Source organism: Calliphora vicina, chromosome 1 (genome assembly GCF_958450345.1).
Source record: "Calliphora vicina chromosome 1, idCalVici1.1, whole genome shotgun sequence".
In the NCBI taxonomy this organism is placed as follows: Eukaryota; Metazoa; Arthropoda; class Insecta; order Diptera; family Calliphoridae; genus Calliphora; species Calliphora vicina.
The window spans coordinates 13,465,809-13,487,960 of NC_088780.1; the positions used below are offsets into that span (position 1 = coordinate 13,465,809).

The following is a 22,152-nucleotide window of genomic DNA, read 5'->3' on the forward strand; positions in this document are numbered from 1 at the left end:
ATAAAACAAAAATTTGGAAATTTAAATGTTTATGGCCACAAGTGCTTTAAAATCATTTAATATAATTTAACAAAAAGTACTTTTTTGAAAATTTAGTACCAAATTATAGATAAATAAACATTAGGAAAAAATAAAAATATCTTCATTCTTTAATTAATCATTTCCAAATACTTAGCAATTTAATTTTTTTTTAAGGATTTGCCACTTTTTTATAGAATTTGGTACTTTTTTACAGTTTAGTACTTTTTGAAATAAAATAAAAATTTGGATATTTAAATGATTATGGCCACAAGTGCTTTAAAATCTTTTAATATAATTTAACAAAAAGTACTTTTTTGAAAATTTAGTACCAAATTATAGATAAACATTAGGAAAAATTAAAAATATCTTCATTCTTTAATTAATCATTTCCAAATATTACTAAGCAATTTAATTTTTTTTAGGGATTTGGCACTTTTTATAGAATTTGGTACTTTATTAGAGTTTAGTACTTTTTGAAATAAAATAAAAATTTGCAAATTTATTTGTTATAATTAAATTTTATGAACGCAATTGCTTTAATTTTAATTAACAAAAAGTACTTTTTTAAATAGTTAGTACCAAATTAAATTTTAAAAAAAAATTTCTGAATTCTTGAAATATTTATTATAGGTATATTTAGCAATTTTAATTTTTTTTTTTTAAAGGTTTGGTACTTTTTATATAATTTGGTACTTTTTTGTATTTTGGTACTTTTTCAAAAAATAACACTAAAATGTTTTAAATTCAAATATTTTGTTGATGATTTTTATTTACGAAAGTTTAAAAATCGGGAGAACTTTTATTTAACAAAAAGTACTTTTTTGAATATTTAGTACAAAAAAAATTCGAAAAAAAAATAAAAATTTCTAAAATCTTGAAGCATTATTTAGGTATTTAATTTTTTTTTTATAGAATTTAGTACTTTTTTAACAGTTTAGTACTTTTTCAAATAAAACAATTATTTCCGAAAGTTTAAAAACCGGGGGAACTTTTATTTAACAAAAAGTACTTTTTTGAAAATTTGGTACTAATCTTGAACCATTATTTAAGAATTTAAATTTCTTTTACTAATTAGTACTTTTTATAGAATTTAGTACTTTTTTACAGTTTAGTACTTTTTCAAATGAAACAATAATTTTTAAATTTAATAATTTTTGTTTGATTTTTAAGTGCGAAAGTGTTTTATAATCGTTATTTTTATTTGAAAAAAGTACTATTTTGAGAATTTGGTATCTTTGTCAGTTTTGTACTTTTTCAAAAAACAAGAATTAGTTGACCGCAATTATTGCTTAATTTAAATTAACGAAAAGTACTTTTTTTAAAAAAAGTACCAAATTAAATTTTGAAAATTAAAAGTCTAAAAAAATTTAATTAAATTTGAGAAATTAAATGTCTAAATTCTTTTTATTGTTTTGGTACTTTTTATATAATTTGGTACTTTTTCAAAAAAACACAAACATTTTGTAAATTCAAAATTTTGTAAATATTTTTATGTCCGCAAGTTTTAAAATCGTACTTTTTTGAAAATTTGCTACCAAATCTTACATTTTAGTACTTTTTCAAATAAAACAATAATTTGTAAATTCAATTATTTTTGTTTGATTTAAAATTTTAATTAAATTTGAAAAATTAAATGTCTAAATTCTTGAAATATTGTTTAGGAATTAAATTTTTTTTATTTTTAGATTTGGTACTTTTTCAAAAAAAAAATAAAATTTTGTTAATTCAAATATTTTGTAAATATTTTTATTAGCGCAAGTTTTAAAATCGTGGGTACTGTTATTTAACAAAAAGTACTTTTTTGAAAATTTGGTACCAAATTTTTTTTTTTTTTAAATTCTTTATTTTTTTTTAAATAATTTAAAAACGTTTAAGAATTTAGTACTTTTTTAAAAAAAACTAAAATTTTGTTAATTCAAATATTTCAATATATTTGTGGGTACTTTTATTTAACAAAAAGTACTTTTTTGAAAATTTGGTACCAAATTTTTTTTTTAAATTTCAAATTCTTTAATTTTTTTTAAATAATTTAAAAACGTTTAAGAATTAATTTAGTACTTTTTATAGATTTAATACTTTTTTTTCCCAGTTTAGTACTTTTCCAAAAATCAAAATTCACAAATATTGTAAATTTAAAAACTTTGATGATGTTTAAAAATTGATTTTTAATTTCCTTACTTATTTTTAAAATTTGATTGATTTTTTTTGTTTTGTCAAGGAATTCATTCTTTTTATTAACTGATTCATATACAATACCGCATGGTTTTCTGTTGCTCTTTACATAAGAGCTTTTTTTCTAGGCTGTCTATAACTTTAGCCGGCTGGTTGGCTGCTGTGACTGTGACTACCACTACTAATATGTATACACTGCCTTCGTCTCTGCCACCAGCCAGCCAGCTTTGCCAGTTGATACTCTTTTTTTTATTTTTTGTTCAAATGTAGTCCATTGTGTGGTCCGCAAAGGGGGGGGGGCTATACAGAGGTTTTTGTGTAGCTTTATTCATTTCACTATTATTATGTTCAATTCATTCTAATGTCTGCTAAGAACGAAGACGGACCTTTTTTCCACAACTGTGGTCTTCAATAAATAAAATTGAAGCAAAACCTAATAGAAAACACGACATAAACCGGGACGTATGTCGTCGTTGTATTAATTTTTCTGTATTTAAATAAAAACACGCGTTTTGTTTTCTATGAAAATAAAATTCTCTTCCAAATTAAATAATGCTACTACAAAATCAATTGTGAAATCAAATGTTTAAAAATAAAAAGAAAAGAAAAAGTTTAATTTATAAAATTAATTGGCTGCCATTTTGTGAATGTATAAAAAAAGTGTAAATATAATTTCATTCCTGAGAGTTTTAAGTGAATGTAGGTAATTAACGACGACCTATCTCACTATTTTTTCAAAGTTTATAACAAAAATTATACAATTTTACGGCATATTTGTGATTTAATTTTTAAAAAATCATTAATATTACGCGTATTTTGCACGTTTTTCTAAAGTTCGCTTTATTTTTCTTATTATTTTGACAATTATCTTGTGCCATCGTATTTACCGTGATTTGTTTTGATTTAATTCGTGTGCGTGTGTGTGTGTTAAGAGTGTCAGTGTTAAAAGCTGCCAGAGTGCTTTGAAAATCAAGAGAATGAAACAACAACAAACACATACAATTTACACACCTTTACTCATTTGAGTAAATTTACGATTTGTCTTGCTTTACTGTGTGTGCGTTTGTGTGTTTACGTGTGATTTGTTATGTTTGTTGTTGTTTTCTGGCCATAATTCTTCCTCTTCTTCTTCGACAACGTGAAATGTTTATTATTTTGCGTCTTAATTTTTTGAAATTTATCAAAATTAGGTTAAAATTTAAATTAATTTCTAACAACATCATCACTGCCACCCCAAAACGCCGGCACTAAACAGCAGCAGAAGCAACTGCACAATAATAAGCAAAAGCCGCAAGAATTTATAATAAAAAAAGGAAAAGAAAAAATAATAAAACCACCACCTTTTTTGCCAACCCAAACCAACTACGCATTTCAGCAAGTGTTGAAAAATTTCAAGGAAATTTTTAATATTTTATTAAATCAAAATTAATAAAATATTACTTTATTTATTGATTGTTTCATACAAAAGGAGTTGTAAATAATAAACCCAACTTTAACAAAATGATTGGTAAATATTTTTTTTATTTAATTTTTAGAAAATAATTTGGAAAATTTTATAAATTAAGCACTATATTATATAAGTTAGAGGAATTAGTAGTTTATAGTTTTCAATTTAAAGTTTTTTTTTAGTTATTAATGAAGTATGAAATCATATGGAAGTCTAAAATAACTAAAAGTACTTTTTTGTTTAAATTAGTACCAATCCTAATAAAACATTTAACAAACTAATTAAAATTTTGAAGTAATTTAAATTCAATTAAAATAATTTCAAAATTTTAATTTTTTTCGGATTTTGGTACTTTTTATAGAAATTGGTACTTTTTAAAATAAAACAAGAATTGCAAAATTTTATTATTTTAATTTGATTTTTGTGTTTGAAATGTCTGGTATTTTTTATTAAAAAAAAGTACTTTTTGGAAATTTTAAAAAGTTTTTTTTTTCAATTTTTTGTGATTTTTTTTAGGAATTTAGTAATCTAATTTAATTCTTTAAGAATTTGTCAATTTTTATTGATTTTGGTACTTTTTTTCCATTTTGGTACTTTTTCAAATAAAACAAAAATTAATAAATTCAAATGTTTTTAAATTTTTAAGTTTGAAAGTATTATAAAATTGAATAATTTTAATTAACAAGAAGTACTTTTTTGAAAATTTAGTACCAAATTGATGATGAATACTAAGGAAATGAATTAAAATGTGTAAATTATTTTAATTTGTTTTATGTTGTATAGGAATTTAATTTTTTTTTTTTAGGAATTTATTACTTTTTTTAGGATTTGGTACTTTTTTGACAATTTGGTACTAAGGAAATGAATTAAAATGTGTAAATTATTTTAATTTGTTTTATGTTGTATAGGAATTTAATTTTTTTTTTTTAGGAATTTATTACTTTTTTTAGGATTTGGTACTTTTTTGACAATTTGGTACTTTTTCTAAAAACCCAAAATTTTATAAATTTTAATGTTTTTGTTTGATTTTTTGAGATAATAATTTTTTAAAATAATTTCATTTTTATTAACAAAAAGTACTTTTTGTTAAATTTGGTACCAAAATTATAATGAGCACTAGGAAATGTATTAAAATGTTAAAATTATATTAATTTATTTTATATTGTATAGGAATTTAAATAATTTTTTATGAATTTCTTACATTTTATAGAATTTGGTACTTTTTTGACCATTTGGTACTTTTTCAAAAAACACAAAATTTTATAAATTTTAATGTTTTTGTTCGATTTTTTGAGACTGCAAGTGTTTTTAAAATTATTTCATTTTTATTTTTTTGAATTAAAAAAAGTACTTTTTGGAAAATTTGGTACCAATTTTAATAAAACCATTTTGAATAAAATAAAAATGTCTAAATTCTTGAAATATTATTTATATACTTTAGGATTTTTTAAATTTTTTAAGGGATTTGGAACTTTTTAAAGCATTTGGTACTTTTTTACAGTTTGGTACTATTTCAAAAAACACCAAAATTTAATAAATTAAAAATGCCTAAATTCTTGAACTATTTTTCATATACTTTGGGAATTTTTTTTGGATTTGGTACTTTTTATAGAAAAAGTACTTTTTGGTAAATTTAGTACTAAATTTAATGAAACCATTTTGAATGAAAGTAAAATGTCTAAATTCTTGAAATATTATTTATATATTTTTGGACTTTTATAATTTTTTTTAAAGGATTTGGTACTTTTATAGAACATTGGTACTTTTTTATAGTTTGGTACTTCAAAAAAAAAAAAATTTGTTAATTCTAATGTTCTTGTTTCATTTTTAATATTTTTAATAACATGTTATAAAATTTTTTTAACAAAAAGTACTTTTTGGTAAATTTGGTTGGTATTAATGGCTAAATTCTTAAAATATTATAAATAAAAAATTCTTTAAATAATTTTATATATATTTTTATACCCTTCACCTTCGTGAGAAGGGTATATATAAGTTTGTCATTCCGTTTGTAATTTCTACATTTTTCATTTCCGACCCTATAAAGTATATATATTCTGGATCCTTATAGATAGCGGAGTCGATTAAGCCATGTCCGTCTGTCTGTCTGTCTGTCTGTCTGTCTGTCTGTCTGTCTGTCTGTCTGTCCGTCTGTCTGTCTGTCTGTCTGTCTGTCTGTTGAAATCAGTTTTCTGAAGACCCCAGATATCTTCGGGATCCAAATCTTCAATAATTCTGTCAGACATGCTTTCGAGAATTTTGCTATTTAAAATCAGCAAAATCGGTCCACAAATGGCTGAGATATGAGGAAAAAACCAAGACAACCTCTATTTTTGACCTATTTTTTACCTATATCTGGATTACTAAGACATTAATAGACAATATGGATATCTAATGATAGATATTTCAAAGACATTTGCAACGACGTATATAAGACCATAGTAAGTTGGACCTACAATGGGTCAAAATCGGGAAACAAATTTTGAACCCGAATTTTTTTTAAAAAAAAAAAAATTTTAAAAACAAAAAAAAATTTAAAAAATTTAAAAAAAAAAAATTTTTAAATTTAAAAAAAAAATTTTTTTAAAATTTAAAAAAAATTTTTTTTAAAAAAAAAAATTTAAAATAACAATCGAAAAATTTTTTTTTCCAAAAAATTCAAAAAACAACTGGAAAAAAAATTTAATTTTGTTTACCTAAAAATATTTAAAATTTTCAAGTATAATTTGGTGAAGGGTATATAAGATTCGGCACAGCCGAATATAGCACTCTTACTTGTTTTTAAAGGATTTGGTACTTTTTTTTAGAATTTTGTACTTTTTGAATGTTTTGGTACTTTTTTAAAAAAAACAAAAATTTTGTTAATTCAATTATTTTTGTTTGATTTTTAAGACTGAAAGTGTTTTAAAATCGTTTCAATTTAATTAACAAAAAGTACTTTTTGGAAAATTTGGTACCAAATTTAATGAAATCATTTTGAATAAAATAAAATTGTCTAAATTCATGAAATATTATTTAAATATTTTTGGATTTTTTACATTTTTTAAAGGATCTGGTACTTTTTAAGAAAATTGGTACTTTTTTACAGTTTGGTACTTTTTCAAAAAAAAAAACAAAAATTTAATAAATTAAAAATGCCTAAATTCTTGAACTATTTTATATATATATTTTTTTTAAGGATTTGGTACTTTTTATAGAAAAAGTACTTTTTGGTAAATTTAGTACTAAATTTAATGAAACCATTTTGAATCTAAATTCTTAAAATATTATTTATATATTTTAGGACTTTTATAAATTTGTTTAATGGATTTGGTACTTTTTAAGAAAATTGGTACTTTTTTATAGTTCGGTACTTTTTCAAAAAAAATAAAAATTTTGTTAATTCAATTATTTTTGTTTGATTTTTAAGACTGAAAGTGTTTTAAAATCGTTTCATTTTAATTTAAGAAAAAGTACTTTTTGGAAAATTTGGTGCCAATTTTAATAAAACTATTTTGAATAATAGTAAAATGTCTAAATTCTTGAAATATTATTTAAATATTTTTGGATTTTTTACATTTTTTAAAGGATTTGGTACTTTTTAAAGAAATTGGTACTTTTTTTACAGTTTGGTACTTTTTCAAAAAAATACAAAAATTTAATAAATTAAAAATGTCTAAATTCTTGAACTATTTTTCATTTTATATATTTTTTTTAAGGATTTGGTACTTTTTATAGAAAAAGTACTTTTTGGTAAATTTAGTACCAAATTTAATGAAACCATTTTGATAAAAGTAAAATGTCTAAATTCTTGAAATATTATTTATATATTTTAGGACTTTTATAAATTTATTTAAAGAATTTGGTACTTTTTAAGAAAATTGGTACTTTTTTATAGTTTTGTACTTTTTCAAAAAAAATAAAAATTTTGTTAATTCAATTATTTTTGTTTGATTTTTAAGACTGAAAGTGTTTTAAAATCGTTTCATTTTAATTTAAGAAAATGTACTTTTTGGAAAATTTGGTACCAAATTTAATAAATTCATTTTGAATAAAATTTAAAATGTCTAAATTCTTGAAATATTTTTAATATACTTTAGGAATTTAAGTTTTTTTAATTGATTTTGGTAATTTTTTTTTTTAAATTTGGTACTTTTTTTACAGTTTGGTACTTTTGCAAAAAAAAAAACAAAAATTTAATAAATTAAAAATGCCTAAATTCTTGAAATATTCTTCATATACTTTGGGCATTTTTTTTTAAAGGATTTGGTACTTTTTATAGAAAAAGTACTTTTTGGTAAATTTAGTACCAAATTTAATGAAACCATTTTGAATAAAAGTAAAATGTCTAAATTCTTGAAATATTATTTATATATTTTAGGACTTTTATAAATTTTTTTAAAGGATTAGGTACTTTTTAAGAAAATTGGTACTTTTTTATAGTTTGGTACTTTTTCAAAAAAATAAAAATTTTGTTAATTCAATTATTTTTGTTTGATTTTTAAGACTGAAAGTGTTTTAAAATCATTTTATTTTAATTAATAAAAAGTACTTTTTGGAAAATTTGGTACCAAATTTAATAAAATCATTTTGAATAAAATTAAAAATGTCTAAATTCTTGAAATATTTTTAATGTACTTTAAGTATTTAAGTTTTTTTAAGGGATTTTGGTACTTTTTAAAGAAATTGGTACTTTTTTTACAGTTTGGTACTTTTGCAAAAAAAGACAAAAACTTCTTAATTTCCCGAACTTTTATGAAATATTTTTCATATACTTTAGCAATTTAAGTTGTTTTAAGGGATTTGGTACTTTTTTTTGGTTACAAAATAAACGTTTCAAATGAATACTCAGAGAAACTGAAGTGACAATTGAATTCACGCTAGGTTACTTGGGATATCAGAGAATAAACTGTATCATAATAATATCAATATAATTTGTATAAAACCAGTTTGTATGAATTACTAACGAAACGTTTAAAGTGACTACACTGTAGATTATTTAGAGACACTTTAGTGGCAATTGACTTCATGCTAGATTACCAGGGATGTATAAAGTAACTTATATCTGCCGTACAAAGAACAATGAAAATGTAAAATAGAGTCCAAAAAAATATAAAATAGAGTCAGCCAAGTGATCAGACATTAGTGCCTATTACAGTCTATAACTGCCGGTTTCTGTTTATTTAAATTATAATTTGTTATTATGCTGTTTTCAGGTGAAATGTCAAAAATGTATAAATTTTCCATTTGCTAAAAAAGACGATTGTTTTGTTTTCTTTTCTTTTAAAATGTATTATGAAATTTATGAAAAGTTTTAAAAATTATTTCATCATTTAGCAAAATTCTTAACATCTATTATTTCATCATCTAAAATGCAAAATAACGTAACAACATTTCATCAATTTTTTAAATGAAGGGCAACTTAATAGAAACTTAATTTCTGTGATTTTATCTTTAAACTGAATGATAAACATATTTTCGAATTAAGATTATGTCATTTCAATTCAACATTTGATTTTGGTATTCTTGTTGTTACGTTATTTTACATTTTAGATGACAATAGGTTCTTTCTTGTTATACACTTCACCTTCGTGAGAAGGGTATACATATGTATATAAGTTTGTCATTCCGTTTGTAATTTCTACATTTTTCATTTCCGACCCTATAAAGTATATGTATTCTGGATCCTTATAGATAGCGGAGTCGATTAAGCCATGTCCGTCTGTCTGTCCGTCTGTCTGTTGAAATAAATTTTCTGAAGACCCCAAATATCTTCGGGATCCGAATCTTCAATAATTCTGTCAGACATGCTTTTGAGAAGTTTGCTATTTAAAATCAGCAAAATCGGTCCACAAATGGCTGAGATATGAGGAAAAAACCAGGACAACCTCGATTTTTGAACTATTTTTGACCTATATCTGGATTACTAAGCCATTAATATAGACAATATGGATATCTAATGATAGATATTTCAAAGTCCATTGCAACGATAAGGCTAAGTAAGTTGGACCTACAATGGGTCAAAATCGGAAAAAAATATTTTTTAACCCGAATTTTTTTTTTCAATAAAAAAAATTTTAAAATGAAAAAAAAAATTTGAAAATTTAAAAAATTTAAATTTTAAAAAAAAAATTTGAAAAATTCTGGGTCAAAATCGGAAAAAATATTTTGTAAATCGATTTTTTTTTTAACAAAAAAATTTAAAAAAGAAAAAAAAAATTTTAAAAAGAAAAAAAAAAATTTTAAAAAAAAAAATTGAAAAATTTTTTTTTCAAAAAAAAAAATTTTTTAAATTTTTGGTTTTAAGTTAATTTTGATAGTTTTGTTGTTACGTTATTTTGCATTTTAGGTGACGATTTGTTCTTTCTTTTGTTTTTTTTTTAACAAAAGTTTAACAATTTCTTGGAAATTTACTAAATGTCTTCTTCGGATGACTCATTTATTATGAGTTTGTGGAATTTTTTTTTTTTATTCTTCGAAATATTTGAAAATTTTCTGGGAAATTTTGTCTAAAATTTTAGAAAATTTAAAGGAAATCTAATGGAACTCTTTATAAATCAAATTTTAACAGCAGTCATCTGACAGATGCCTGTTGACAGGAGCAGGGTTATCCTGTCAGTTAAGAGACGGGAAATTCGAAAAGTCTTGGACTTATTGATTCTAGATTTGGCCTATTATTTTCAACGAATTTTTTTAAATATTTGAAAAGTTCAGTTCAGGAACATAGATAAATACAGATAGATTGGAATCTCAGCTATCAAAAACCTAACTCAGTTGTCAAAAACCCAAGTGAGGAGAATATATTAGCCCAAAAAACAAAGTGAAATTACTTTGAGTAGATTTTTTTGTTTGATTTTTATTTTTCTAGTTACCGCTCTATGTAAATTTCTCTATGATCAGAATTAGATTTTGCCAGCTTATCATTTAATAAAGAAACTATTTTCTCTATGGATCTTTTCTCTCATTCATTTTACATCATTGTAATTTATTATTTAGTAAATTACAGACCATAGAAAGAAAATAAGTAACATTTTGTTTATATTTTTATTATTGTTATTTTCTTTCTTCCTCTTCCTATAACAAAAAAAATTTATATGCAAAACAAAGCATGTTTTTAATTTTAATAATAAAAATAAAAAAGTTTGAAACAAAGAGAAATTAATAGGAAGAGATTTTTGTTAAAACATAAAAACAAAATACTTATTAGAGATAAAAACAGCCAACATACGAGTTTGTACCTACATGAGTTTATCAAATAAAATGAAATCGTTTTCGAAAACAACCAAGGACACCACCTGAGAGTCTAGCAAAGCACGTTTTTAATTTTGATTATTTGTAGTATTATTTAGTGTTTATTTATTTATTAAAATGTTGTTGTTTGTTTGCTGTCTAATTTATAAATTTATTTTTTGTTAAACAAATAGAGATATTAAAAAAAACATGATAACATTTATTTATGTACGATAATTAAGGTTTTATTTTTATAAAAATAAACTTAGGTTTTTTGACAACTGAGTTAGGTCTTTGAAAGGCTAATTTACGATATAAGTGTATTTAACTATGGTTTAAACTACAATTAATAACACTCATCAAATGTATTCTTTAGCTAAAGAGAGGAACAATTACTTTAATTTAACACTTTAACACAAGTTCTATAATTAAATATAGAATTTCAAATTTAATAAGGAATAATTCAAAATTTTTATTAAAGAAAGAAATTTTCTAAGAATTGTGATTTTGCTTTTCTATTAAATATTCTTTCTTGGTGGCATTTTGTTCATCATCATCATCAGTTTTGTCTTAAAATTTAAATACCCAAGCAAAGCAATCATTTGTAATTTTTTTTTTTTAATTTCTCAAAGAAAAGTGAAACTGATCGTCAATGTGGGTGGTGTGGGGATCATCTCATCCAATCAACAGAAAAAAGTGACAATTCATTTCATTTTGAGTTTTCTCAGAAAGTAAATGAAACAACCAAAACACAGGCAGACAGAAAGGGAAATTTAAATTTTAAACGAAACATTTATGATAAAAATTTGCTTCAACAAAAAGATGTGCAAGTCATTTGGGAAAATTTAAAAATTAAAATAAAAAATTAAAAATTAAAAAATTTTCTATTAATTTTCTAATCTTAAGTAGAAATTTATAACCGGTTATGGCCAATAAGGCTAGGTTGTTGAAAATAAATAAAAACAAGTAAGAAAGTATGGTCGGTCAATCCCGACCATATAATACCCTACACTAAGTAAAAGAGCAAAAAATTTGTCTTTCAAAATTTCAATAATTTATATTTTTGAGTGATTTTCGGAAGTGGGGTTATATGGGGGCTATGACCAATTATGGACCGATCACCATGAAATTAGGTCATGTGATTTATGTCTATATTAAAGTTATTTCTATTGAATTTTGTGTTTATACCAACATTTTTAAGCGATTTATGCACGTTAAAGTGATTTTCGGAAGCGGGTCTATATGGGAGCTATGACTAATTATGAACCGATCGTAACAAAATTTGGTGACATGAATTTTGTGTATATAAAACTTATTTGGAGCGGAATTTGTGGAGATACATATATAAATTAAACATTTATGACCGATAAAGTCCAATTTCGGGAGGACATTCGTATGGGGGCTAGGTGAAATAGTGGACCGATTTCAGCCAGTTTCAATAGGCTTGGTCCTTGAGCCGAAAAAATAATATGTACCAAATTTGATCGAAATATCTTCAAAATTGCGACCTGTACTCTGCGCACAAGGTTTACATGGACAGCCAGCCAGCCAGCCAGCCAGCCAACCAGACGGACGGACGGACGGACGGACGGACATCGCTTAATCGACTCAGAAAGTGATTCTAAGTCGATCGGTATACTTTAAGGTGGGTGTTAGAATAATATTTTTGGGCGTTACAAACATCTGCACAAACGCATAATACCCTCCCCACTATGGTGGTGTAGGGTATAAAAAATCATAATTAAAACAATTTGTGATTAATTTTTGATATTTTGAAACAAAATTTTCAATGTTCGAAAATTCGAACTTAATTTCGAAATGATAATTTTTCAATTTGCATGTCATTTTATTACACTGCTGGAAAATTCGATCTTAAATTCGAAATTAAAAATTTTTGCAATTCTCTTAAGATTTTCATCATTTCCACAAATTATTTATCACATTAATAATTGTTGTGTTTTAAAACCAAAAAATTCAATGTTCGAAAATTCGAACTTTTTTCGAAATTGAAAATTTTTCCATTTTCATTAAATTTTCTTAATTGTTTAAGGTACAGAATAGTTTTTATTTATATTATAGTAATTTTTGTTGCATTTTGAACAAAAAAATTCTATGTTCGAAAATTCGAAATTAGATAATTTGCAATTTTCTCACATTTTTTTGAAATTTCTTTATTTCGAAATGAGAAAATATTGAGATTTCTTGAAATTTTTAACAATTTCCATGTCATTTTATTACACAGTTGGAAAAACGGTGTTTTTTGAGCCGAAAAAAATCATGTTCGAAAATTCGATCTTAAATTCGAAATTAAAAATTTGGCAATTCTCTGCAAATTTTCATAATTTCCACAAATTATTTATCGCATTAATAATTTTTGTGGTTTAAAACCAAAAAATTCAATGTTCGAAAATTCTAACTTTTTTTCGAAATTGAAAATTTTTCCATTTTCATTAAATTTTCTTAATTGTTTAAGGTACTAAATAGTTTTTATTTATATTATGGTAATTTTTGTTGCGTTTTGAATGAAAAAATTCAATGTTCGAAAATTCGAAATTAGAAAATTTGCAGTTTTCTCACATTTTTTTTAAATTTCATTATTTCGAAATGAGAAAATATTGAGATTTCTTGAAATTTTTAACAATTTCCATGTCATTTTATTACACAGTTGGAAAAACGGTGTTTTTTGAGCCGAAAAAAATCATGTTCGAAAATTCGAAATTAAAAATTTGGCAATTCTCTGCAAATTTTCATAATTTCCACAAATTATTTATTGCATTAATAATTTTTGTGTTTTAAAACCAAAAAGATTCAATGTTCGAAAATTCGAACTTTTTTTCGAAATTGAAAATTTTTCATTTCTTTCCAAATTTCCACAAATTATTTACCGCATTAAATAATTTCAATAATTTTTCTGTTTTAAAACCAAAAAATTCAATGTTCGAAAATTCGAACTTTTTTCGAAATTGAAAATTTTTCCATTTTTATTAAATTTTCTTAATTGTTTAAGCTACTGAATAGTTTTTATTTATATTATGGTAATTTTTGTTGCATTTTGAACAAAAAAATTCTATGTTCGAAAATTCGAAATTAAAAAATTTACAATTTTCTCAAATTTTTTTTAAATTTCTCGCAATTTTCATAATTTTTTAATAAATTATTGCAAAAACTAGGTATTTAAGGCAAACAATTCTATGTTCGAAAATTCGAACATAATTTCGAAATAAGAAAAATTTTAGTTTTCATTAATTTTTTTTAAATTCCTTGCAATTTTCATGGTTTTTTAATATTTTTTTTAAAAAAAGGCAAAAAATTCTATGTTCGAAAATTCGAACTTCATTTCGAAATTTGATTTTTCTTAATTTACATTAAATTTTTATAATTTCTAATTAGTATTGGCCGGTTTTAGTGAATATTTTGGGTTTAAAACCAAAAAAAAATAATGTTCGAAAATTCGAACTTAATTTCGAAATTGGAAAATTTTCAGTTTCGAAAATTCGAACATAATTTCAAAATTGGAAAATTTTCAGTTTTCATTAATTTTTTAAAATGTTTGGCTATTTTCATTGGTTTTTAATAAATTACTGCAAAAACAGCCAAAAAATTCTATGTTCGAAAATTCGAACTTCATTTCGAAATTTGATTTTTCTTAATTTACATTAAATTTTTATAAATTCTAATTAGTATTGGCCGGTTTTAGTGAACATTTTCGGTGTAAAACCAAAAAAAATCAATGTTCGAAAATTCGAACTTAATTTCGAAATTGGTAAATTTTCAGTTTTCTTTAATTTTTTTAAATTTATTGTAATTTGCATGATTTTCTAATACACTTTTGCAAAATCTGTGTATTTAAGACAAAAAATTCCATGTTCGAAAATTCGAACTCGATTTCGAAATAAGAAAATTTTCAGTTTTCTTTAAATTTGTTTAAATTTATTGCAATTTTCATGGTTTTCTAATACATTATTTGCAAAATCTGTGTATTTAAGCCAAAAATTCTATGTTTGAAAATTCGAACTTAATTTCGAAATAAGAAATTTTGCAATTTTCATTAATTTTTTAAAATATTTGGCAATTTTCATTGGTTTTTAATAAATTATTGCAAAAACAGCAAAAAAAACTATGTTCGAAAATTCGAACTTAATTTCGAAATTTTATTTTTCTTAATTTTCTTTAAATTTTAATAATTTCTAACATTTCTTTAAAGTATTGGCCGGTTTTAGTGAATTTTTTGGGTTTAAAATAAAAATATTCAATGTTCGAAAATTCGAAATCGATTTTGAAATTTTAAAATTTTCAGTTTTCTTTAATTTTATTGCAATTTTCATCATTTTTTAATACATTATTGCAAAAACTGTTAATTTAAGCCAAAAATTCTATGTTCGAAAATTCGAACTTAATTTCGAAATAATTTTCATTAATTTTTTTTTTAATTTTTGGCTATTTTCATTGGTTTTTAATAAATTATTGCAAAACCAGCAAAAAAAACCATGTTCGAAAATTCGAACTTAATTTCGAAATTAGATTTTTCTTAATTTTCTTTAAATGTTTATCATTTCTAAACTTTCTTTAATGTATTGGCCGGTTTTAGTGAATTTTTTGAGTTTAAAATAAATAAATTCAATGTTCGAAAATTCGAAATCGATTTTGAAATTTTAAAATTTTCAGTTTTCTTTAATTTTATTGCAATTTTCATCATTTTTTAATACATTATTGCAAAATCTGTTTATTTAAGACAAAAATTCCATGTTCGAAAATTCGAACTTAATTTCGAAATAAGAAATTTTGCAATTTTCATTGATTTTTTAAAATTTTTTGCAATTTTCATTGGTTTTTAATAAATTATTGCAAGAACAGCAAAAAAATTCTATATTCGAAAATTCGAACTTAATTTCGAAATTTGATTTTTTTTAATTTTCTTTAAATTTTAATAATTTCTAACATTTCTTTAAAGTATTGGCTGGTTTTGGGTTTAAAATCAAAAAAAATCAATGTTCGAAAATTCGAACTTTAGTTCGAAATTCTTAATTTTTAGATTTTCTTGCATTTTTTTTATAATTTTTAATACTTTTTAAAAGCCTTTAATGATTTTGAGAGTAAATTTTGAATATTTAATTTCATAATATTGAATTTCCAGCTAATTTTTAACCAGAATCATTAAAATTTCATAATGCTTTTAAAATTTATTGTAGATTTTAAATAGATTTCTTAAATTTTATTATGATTTCAATACATTTCGAATTTGTACAGTTTGTATTTATACTTTTTTAATTTATTGCTATAATTTTGTTCAAAGTATTTACTGCAAGCCGGCTAAATGAGTTTTTTTTTAATAGGCACATTAACAAAATGCCGGCTAATTTTCCCCTTTGAATCATTTTTTTTTTATTTGTGTTTTGTATTGTTTATATTATTTAATGGCCTTTTTTTAAGTAATGTTTACAAATTAGCGAACAGTTTTTTTTGTTATATTCACACTTTGTAAAAAATACAATTTGCAAAACACCATATAAATACAATAGTCCAATACCTACCAATTTTTATAACAAATAAAAAAAACACATTTTTGTATAAATCTTTCGCTTACGTACGATTTATCAATAGTTTTTTTTTTCTATATTGTTTACAAACTTGAAGGTTTTTTTCTTCTATGCTTTTGTTGGCGATTTTTTTTTATTTAGAAAAATCAACTTTTTTTAGTATTAATTTAAATAAATTTCAGATAAAAAAATTAAATATACATGGGGTGTTTTCATGATAACAAAAAGTAAATAAATACAAGAGAAAAAAAATAAAAAAAAAGTGTAAATAAATAACGCAAAAAAAGTAGCATGTTAATTTATTTAATAGTATTTAAAAGAAGGCAAAGAACAAAAAAAAATTCATCCAACCTAGAGAAAGAAAAAGTGAATAACAAGAATTTTGTAACATTAATTTATTGCGCATTCGAATTTCGAAATGAAAAAAAAAATACAAATTATTATCACATCACTAATTATAAATTCAAAATAGCAAAAAAACAAAACCAAACATACAATCAAGAATTTAATTTCTTTATGAAAAATAAAATAAAAAAAAGTGATATAAACATTAAAGATAATTAATTTTATTATAGTTCGAATCGATTTATTATTCTTCATTGAAGCAGCTACAAATAAAAAACAAAATAATCTGAAATAAATATTAAAAAAAAACAACACACACTTGGAAAGTTTCAAGGAACTATAATTAATAACTAAAAGATAATAAAATGTTTTGCACAAACAAATATAGGCATAAGAAAAAACTAAATAAAAACGAATGTTATTAAAAACACATTTTTCATAAATAAAATTGAACATATTTCACTTAAATACAGCATATTTTTACAATAAAACATGCAAAATCTACATAATTCTTAGATATTTGCTAAAATTTATATTTTAAGCTTGTTACATGCATTTTTAAGATTTTTAAGCAAAAAATTCAATCTTCGAAAATTCGAACTTAATTTCGAATATAGAAAATTTTCAAATTATTGCTTTGAAAGTAGTTTAATCCATTTAATTTTAATTTATTTGCCAAAATTTGGAGTTCTAAGTCCAAAAATTCCATGTTCGAAAATTCGAACTTAATTTCGAAATTGTAAAATTTTCGATTTTCTTTAAATTTACATAAATTCTAACAGTTCTTAACTGTGTTACAGGCATTTTTAACATTTTTTAAGCAAAAAATTCCATGTTCGAAAATTCGAACTTAATTTCGAATTTAAAAATTTGAAAATTATTGCTTAGAAAGTAGTTTAATCTATTTAATTTTTATTTATTTGCTAAAATTTGGTGTTTTAAGCCGAAAAATTGCCTGTTCGAAAATTCGAACTTAATTTCGAAATTGGAAAATTTTCGATTTTCTTTAAATTTACATAAATTCTAACAGTTCTTAACTGTGTTACATGGATTTTTAAAATTTTTAAGCAAAATATTCAATGTTCGAAAATTCGAACTTAATTTCGAATTTAAAAATTTAGAAAATTTTCAAATTATTGCTTAGAAAGCAGTTTAATCTATTTAATTTTAATTTATTTGCTAAAATTTTGTGTTTTAAGCTCAAAAATTCAATGTTCGAAAATTCGAACTTAATTTCGAAATAGGAAAATTTTCGATTTTCCTTAAATTTACATAAATTCTAACAATTCTTAACAGTGTTACATGGAATTTTAAAATTTTTGAGCAAAAAATTCCATGTTCGAAAATTCGAACTTAATTTCGAATATAGAAAATTTTCAAATTATTGCTTTGAAAGTAGTTTAATCCATTTAGTTTTAATTTATTTGCTAAAATTTGGTGTTTTAAGCTAAAAAATTCAATGTTCGAAAATTCGAACTTAATTTCGAAATTGGAAAATTTTCGATTTTCTTTAAATTTACATAAATTCTAACAATTCTTAACTGTGTTACAGGCATTTTTAACATTTTTTAAGCAAAATATCCAATGTTCGAAAATTCGAACTTAATTTCGAATTTAAAAATTTAGAAAATTTTCAAATTATTGCCTTGAAAGTAGTTTAATCCATTTAATTTTAATTTATTTGCTAAAATATGGTGTTTTAAGCTCAATAATTCAATGTTCGAAAATTCGAACTTAATTTCGAAATAGGAAAATTTTCGATTTTCTTTAAATTTACATAAATTCTAACAGTTCTTAACTGTGTTACAGGCATTTTTAACATTTTTTAAGCAAAAAATTCAATGTTCGAAAGTTCGAACTTAATTTCGAATATAGAAAATCTTCAAATTATTGCTTAGAAAGCAGTTTAATCTATTTAATTTTAATTTATTTGCTAAAAATTGGAGTTTTAAGTCCAAAAATTTTATGTTCGAAAATTCGAACTTAATTTCGAAATTGGAAAATTTTCGATTTTCTATAAATTTAGAAAATTTTCAAATTATTGCTTTGAAAGTAATATAATCTATTTAATTTTAATTTATTTGCTAAAATTCAAACTTATTATTGCTTTAATTATAGTTTAGAATAGTTATTTATATTAATTTGCTAAAATTTTCTCTTTTAAGCCAAAATTTCAATGTTCGAAATTTCGAATATAGAAAATCTTCAAATTATTAATTTGAAAGTAGTTTAATCTATTTAATTTTTATTTATTTGCTAAAATTTTGTGTTTTAAGTCCAAAAATTCCATGTTCGAAAATTCGAATTTAATTTCGAAATTGGAAAATTTTTGATTTTCTTTAAATTTACATAAATCTAACAGTTCTTAACTGTGTTCAATATTTTATATTTATTTATTGGGATTTTTTTTAAATTTTAAGCTAAAAATTCAATGTTCGAAAATTCGAACTTAATTTCGAATTTATAAAAGTTGCAAAATTTTTGCTTTAATTATAGTTAAGAATAGTTATTTATATTAATTTGCTAAAATTTTCTGTTTTAAGCCAAATTTGAATGTTCGAAAATTCGAACTTAATTTCGAAATTAAAAATTAAAATTTTATGTCGTTTAGGCTTAAATTTTAATGTTTGAAATTCGAACTTAATTTCGAAATTAAAAATTCTGCAAATTTCTTAAATTCTAATGATTTTTGACAATTTTAAATAACATTATTGCTAAACTAAGGTCTCTGACTGAAAGTTATCATGTTAGAAAATTTGAATACATAAACGATTGAAAATCAAATTTAAATGTAGTAACATTTAAGTGTTTAAGTTTTCAAACTAAAACACATATTCATACACTTAACCATGAGCTGGGTTTAATGACTGGTGATGATTTTTTTTTTGCCTGCCATCGATGATTCCATTGTTTTATCAACACTATAATTTTAGTTCCTTGACACTCTATGCTAATTTATCGCTTAAAGTTGTTGTATATTTATAAAGTTTTTTTTATTTTTTTTTTTATTTTTGTACAATAATTTTCCATATTTTTTTATGTTTAAACTACTCTCCATCATAAACTTTGCAAGACTCTGTAGTTAGTTGACTATCAGAAAGAAAAAGAATATATAGAATGAAAGAAAAAAAAATAGTTTATTTATAGAGTTAAGTGGCTTTAGAGCATTTTTACACACAGCCCCACAATTGATTGTATGTTTTATTATTATCATCATTAGAAATGCAATTGTGCATTCTAAACAATGCAATGAACTTTTTTTTCCCTTTTCTTATATTTGCTTGTTTGTTTTGTGGGCTTAATATTTAACACAGACTAAAAAGTAAGCAGGCAGACAGCAGTAAGTTAAATAAATATTATAAAAAAAACTATAATAGAAAATGAAAACAAAATATTGAAATATACATAGTCCTACCATAACAAAGAAAATAGTCTTGTAAGTTATACATATTTTAATTGAAAATTTGGGCAATTTTTAAAAATTTTAACTTATGTTCGAATTTTCGAAATTGACTTCGAATTTTTGAAATTATGTCAAAATGTTCAAAATTTAAACAAAAATTTTTAATTTTTATAAAAAACTGATAATTTTAGTTATTTTTACAAATTAATTTCGAATTTTCGATATTTATTCGAACTTTCAAAAGTTGTTAAATTAGTTGAAAATTGCATAAAATCATAAAATTTTATGGTTTTTATATCATTTTAACGAAATTTCAATATAATTTGCAATGTTCGAATTTTCGAAATTAAGTTCGAATTTTCGAAATTGGTTGAAATTTGTTAAAATCATAGAATTTTCTTGTTTTTATAACATTTTAACGAAAATTCAATATATTTTACAATGTTCGAATTTTCGAAATTAAGTTCGAATTTTCGAAATTAAGTTCGAATTTTCGAAATTTGTTAAATAAGTTGGAAATGCTTTAAAATCATAAAATTTGATTGTTTTCATAACATTTTAAAGAAAATTCAATATATTTTCCAATTTTTGAATATTCGAAATTAAGTTCGAATTTTCGAAGTTTGTTAAATAAGTTGGAAATTGCTTTAAAACCATAAAATTTTATTGATTTTATAATATTTTAATTAAAATTTAATATATTTTCCAATTTTCGAATATTCGAAATTAAGTTCGAATTTTCGAAAGTAAATTCGATCTTTCGAAATTTGTTAAATAAGTTGCAATTTGCTTTAAAATCGTAAAATTTTCTTGTTATTATAACATTTTAACTGAAATTCAAATATATTGAATGTTCGAATTTTCGAAATTAAATTCGAACTTTCGAAATTTGTTAAATAGGTTGCAAATTGCTTTAAAACCATAAAATTTTATTGTTTTTATAATATTTTAATTAAAATTCAATATATTTTACAAAGTTCGAATTTTCGAAATTAAGTTCGAATTTTCGAAATTGGTTAAATAATTTGAAAATAGCTTTAAAATCATAAAATTATATCGTTTTTATAACATTTTAATGAAAATTCAATATAATTTGCAAAGTTCGAATTTTCGAAATTAAGTTCGAATTTTCGAAATTTGTTAAATAATTTGGAAATTGCTTTAAAATCATAAAAGTTTATTGGTTTTATAATATTTTAACGAAAATTCAATATAATTAGCAAAGTTCGAATTTTCGAAATTAAGTTCGAATTTTCGAAATTGGTTGAAATTTGTTAAAATCATAGAATTTTATTGTTTTTATAACATTTTAACGAAAATTCAATATATTTTACAATGTTCGAATTTTCGAAATTAAGTTCGAATTTTTTAAATTTGTTAAATAAGTTGAAAATTGCTTTAAAATCATAAAATCTTATTGATTTATAATATTTTAATGAAAATTCAATATATTTTACAATGTTCGAATTTTCGAAATTAAGTTCGAATTTTCGAAATTTGTTAAATAAGTTGGAAATTGCTTTAAAATCATAAAATTTTATTGTTTTTTATAACATTTTAACATAAATTCACTGTTCGAATATTCAAAATTTGAAATTATTCAAAATTAAATTTTCAAATTTATTTTATTTGAAACGGTGTACATACTGATAAACAAAACAATCATAAACTATTAATAAAAAAATAGAAAAACATAAAACAACAATAAATAATTAATTATTAATAAATTTAATCCTCAAAAATGATAATAATTGATTTGGAAAAAAAGTGAAATAAACAAACAAGCCTAATCTTTGCTAGTATGCCCCCCAAAACAAAAAACAGCACCACCAGCACTCGAACTATGAAAACAAATACATAATCAGTCACTTTCAGTTAAGGCCATTTAAAATTGCTAGACATTGCAAAAACAACTCAAAATAAATTGTATTTTTATACAAAATACAAATAAATGTAAAGGAACACAGCTAATAAATATATAATTCATTTGTAGAACAGTACTTTTGTTTACTTTGTAT

General features: G+C 22.2%; 1 protein-coding gene across 1 annotated transcript in view; it reads left to right on the forward strand.

The window, feature by feature from the left end:
- Positions 1–3,474: 3,474 nt before the first annotated feature.
- The window catches only part of Lk6 (Lk6 kinase), a 38,124-nt gene continuing 19,446 nt past the window's right edge, over positions 3,475–22,152 (forward strand). Inside the window, exon 1 of the mRNA XM_065499062.1 lies at positions 3,475–3,700. Within this exon, the coding sequence (XP_065355134.1) occupies positions 3,694–3,700 (7 nt within the window). The 5' untranslated portion in view covers positions 3,475–3,693. The remainder of the gene's footprint in view (positions 3,701–22,152) is intronic.